This window comes from Ichthyophthirius multifiliis (assembly GCF_000220395.1).
Source record: "Ichthyophthirius multifiliis unplaced genomic scaffold scaff_1120509251235, whole genome shotgun sequence".
NCBI lineage: Eukaryota > Ciliophora > Oligohymenophorea > Hymenostomatida > Ichthyophthirius > Ichthyophthirius multifiliis.
Genome location: NW_004086072.1, coordinates 47,760 through 49,788, shown reverse-complemented (window position 1 = coordinate 49,788; position 2,029 = coordinate 47,760). Strand labels below are relative to the sequence as shown.

General features: G+C 17.1%; 1 protein-coding gene across 1 annotated transcript, besides 3 other annotated features; it reads right to left on the bottom strand. All coding sequences in view use genetic code 6, as the record gives it.

Moving 5' to 3' along the window:
- Positions 1–15: 15 nt before the first annotated feature.
- Positions 16–63: a microsatellite.
- A 568-nt stretch (positions 64–631) lies between these two features.
- Positions 632–665: a microsatellite.
- Positions 666–691: 26 nt separating this feature from the next.
- Positions 692–742: a microsatellite.
- A 7-nt stretch (positions 743–749) lies between these two features.
- Positions 750–1,164, bottom strand: IMG5_165370 (hypothetical protein; the record flags this gene model as incomplete). The annotated part of the gene is made up of 2 exons (XM_004030181.1): positions 750–907; positions 963–1,164. The coding sequence occupies 2 exons, from the start codon at positions 1,162–1,164 to the stop codon at positions 750–752; spliced, it is 360 nt and encodes a 119-aa protein (XP_004030229.1).
- Between the last annotated feature and the right edge of the window lie 865 nt (positions 1,165–2,029).

Sequence of the window (2,029 nt, the reverse complement as noted above, 5' to 3'; positions counted from 1 at the left end):
TCTGATATTTAAATTTCTTTACAAATAAAATATAAATGTTTAAAATCAAACATAATCTTTAAAGCTTATTCATTATTTAAAATTTCTAAATTTTGGTTTTTTATATCTAAATTTATAAACAAATATAAATGCATTTTCTAATATTCTTCTGTAGTTCTTAAATCTATAAATTCATTTTCTTAGTTTTTTGACACGTTTTATTTTAAACGATATGTGATTTCTTTTGTTAATGCATTTATTAATAATGTATCTCTTATGTAATATATTGGCGATTTTTATTAATCGTTTTTTATATCTAATTTACCATATATATTGTAGGTTTATTTTATTCGTCTACCTGTTAATGTGAAATTTGTGTATGGTAATATTTACTATGAACTAAAACAACCCATTTTAATTTATTTAAAATTTTAAATTATTGGTTTTTGTATATAATAACTTTTTATAATTTGATATTTAATAATTTATTAATTTGCTTATTTTCTTAAATTAAATAAAAAGCATATATATAATAACTAAATATTATAAAATCATTTATTATATATAAAATTAATATATAATTAAATAAATTATATTTTAATAATAAAAATATATATATATATAAACATTTAAATTTTAGTAATTACTTAAAACAAAATAAAACATTTTACAATAATAAAAAATTTAATCATAAAAAAATATTTCTAAATAAATAATATATATATATATATAATATTAAATAATATTTATAACATAAATAATAAATAATTTCAATCATTTTAACCATCATCAACTTAAGTTTCAGTTGACCAAAGTGTAATATTATCTCTTAAAAGTTACATAATTAAAGCAGTATCCTTATAATGTTCATCTTTTACTTTATCAATGCTAGTAATAGCATTATTATAGGCATCTTAAGCAATTTTAACTGCTTAACCTATAATAAAAGTAAAATAAAATGATAAAGAAATTAAAAAAATTACCATCACGATCAGTTTTTTACATAATTTCATAATAAAATACTGACATATTTAATAAAAGCCCTAATTTAATAGGATTAGTATGTTCTAAAGCTTAAGCTCTATTATTGGCTTCTTTATAAGCTTATTAAGCTGCCTCAACAACTTTATTATATTCATCATCAAGCAGAAATTCGGCTAAATATCTATTATAATCGCCTTTCATTTTTTTATAAAAAACAAAATTTTCATCATCTTAAGCTTTAGGAATTAATAAAGTATCTAAAGTATTTATTATATCAGAGCAATATAATCTTAACTCTCTTTCTATTTTTATTTTATAGTTTCTTATATATACTAAATAATTATTCTATTCAGATATTTGCTATTTTCGAGATTCCTTTTATTCTATTGCTGTTAATACACGCAAATCTGCTCTTTTATTTCCTACTAAATTTTTATATGCTGCTGATATTAATGCGCGCTCTTCTTATGTCAATTAACTATTTTATTATACAAATTTTCCCACAAAATCTACCATATCATTAAATCTTTCTGTATTTTAAGCTAACTGAGCTAATAATACAAAATCTGGTCTTTAAAATTATTTATCGGCCATTATATATTAATTTATATTTTTTTATTTTTTAAATTTTTTTTAAATAATGTATTTTTATTTTATTAGAAATAATATTAGTATACTGAATAATTTTTTATATATTATATATAAATATAAGAATTAATAAAAAAATGTTTTCAACGCTTTAATTTTTCAGATCAATCTTTGATTTTGGAATAAAAAATAATGAAATAAATAAATTTATTATTATTTTATTAACTAATTGTTAGTTTAAAATTTTCATTCATTTTATATATATAGATATTAAACTATGTAAAATTTCTATAAATTCTAACTTTATTGTTTTTCTTTATTAATCTAATATTCTTTTTTTTATTTATATAATTTCAACAATATTTATTTTAGTCTATTTAATTATATTCTAAGTATTTTATAGCTTCTCTATAAAATTAAGGGTTCAGATTTACTGTTTAATTTATTTTTATATATTATTAGTAGTATAAAAAGATTA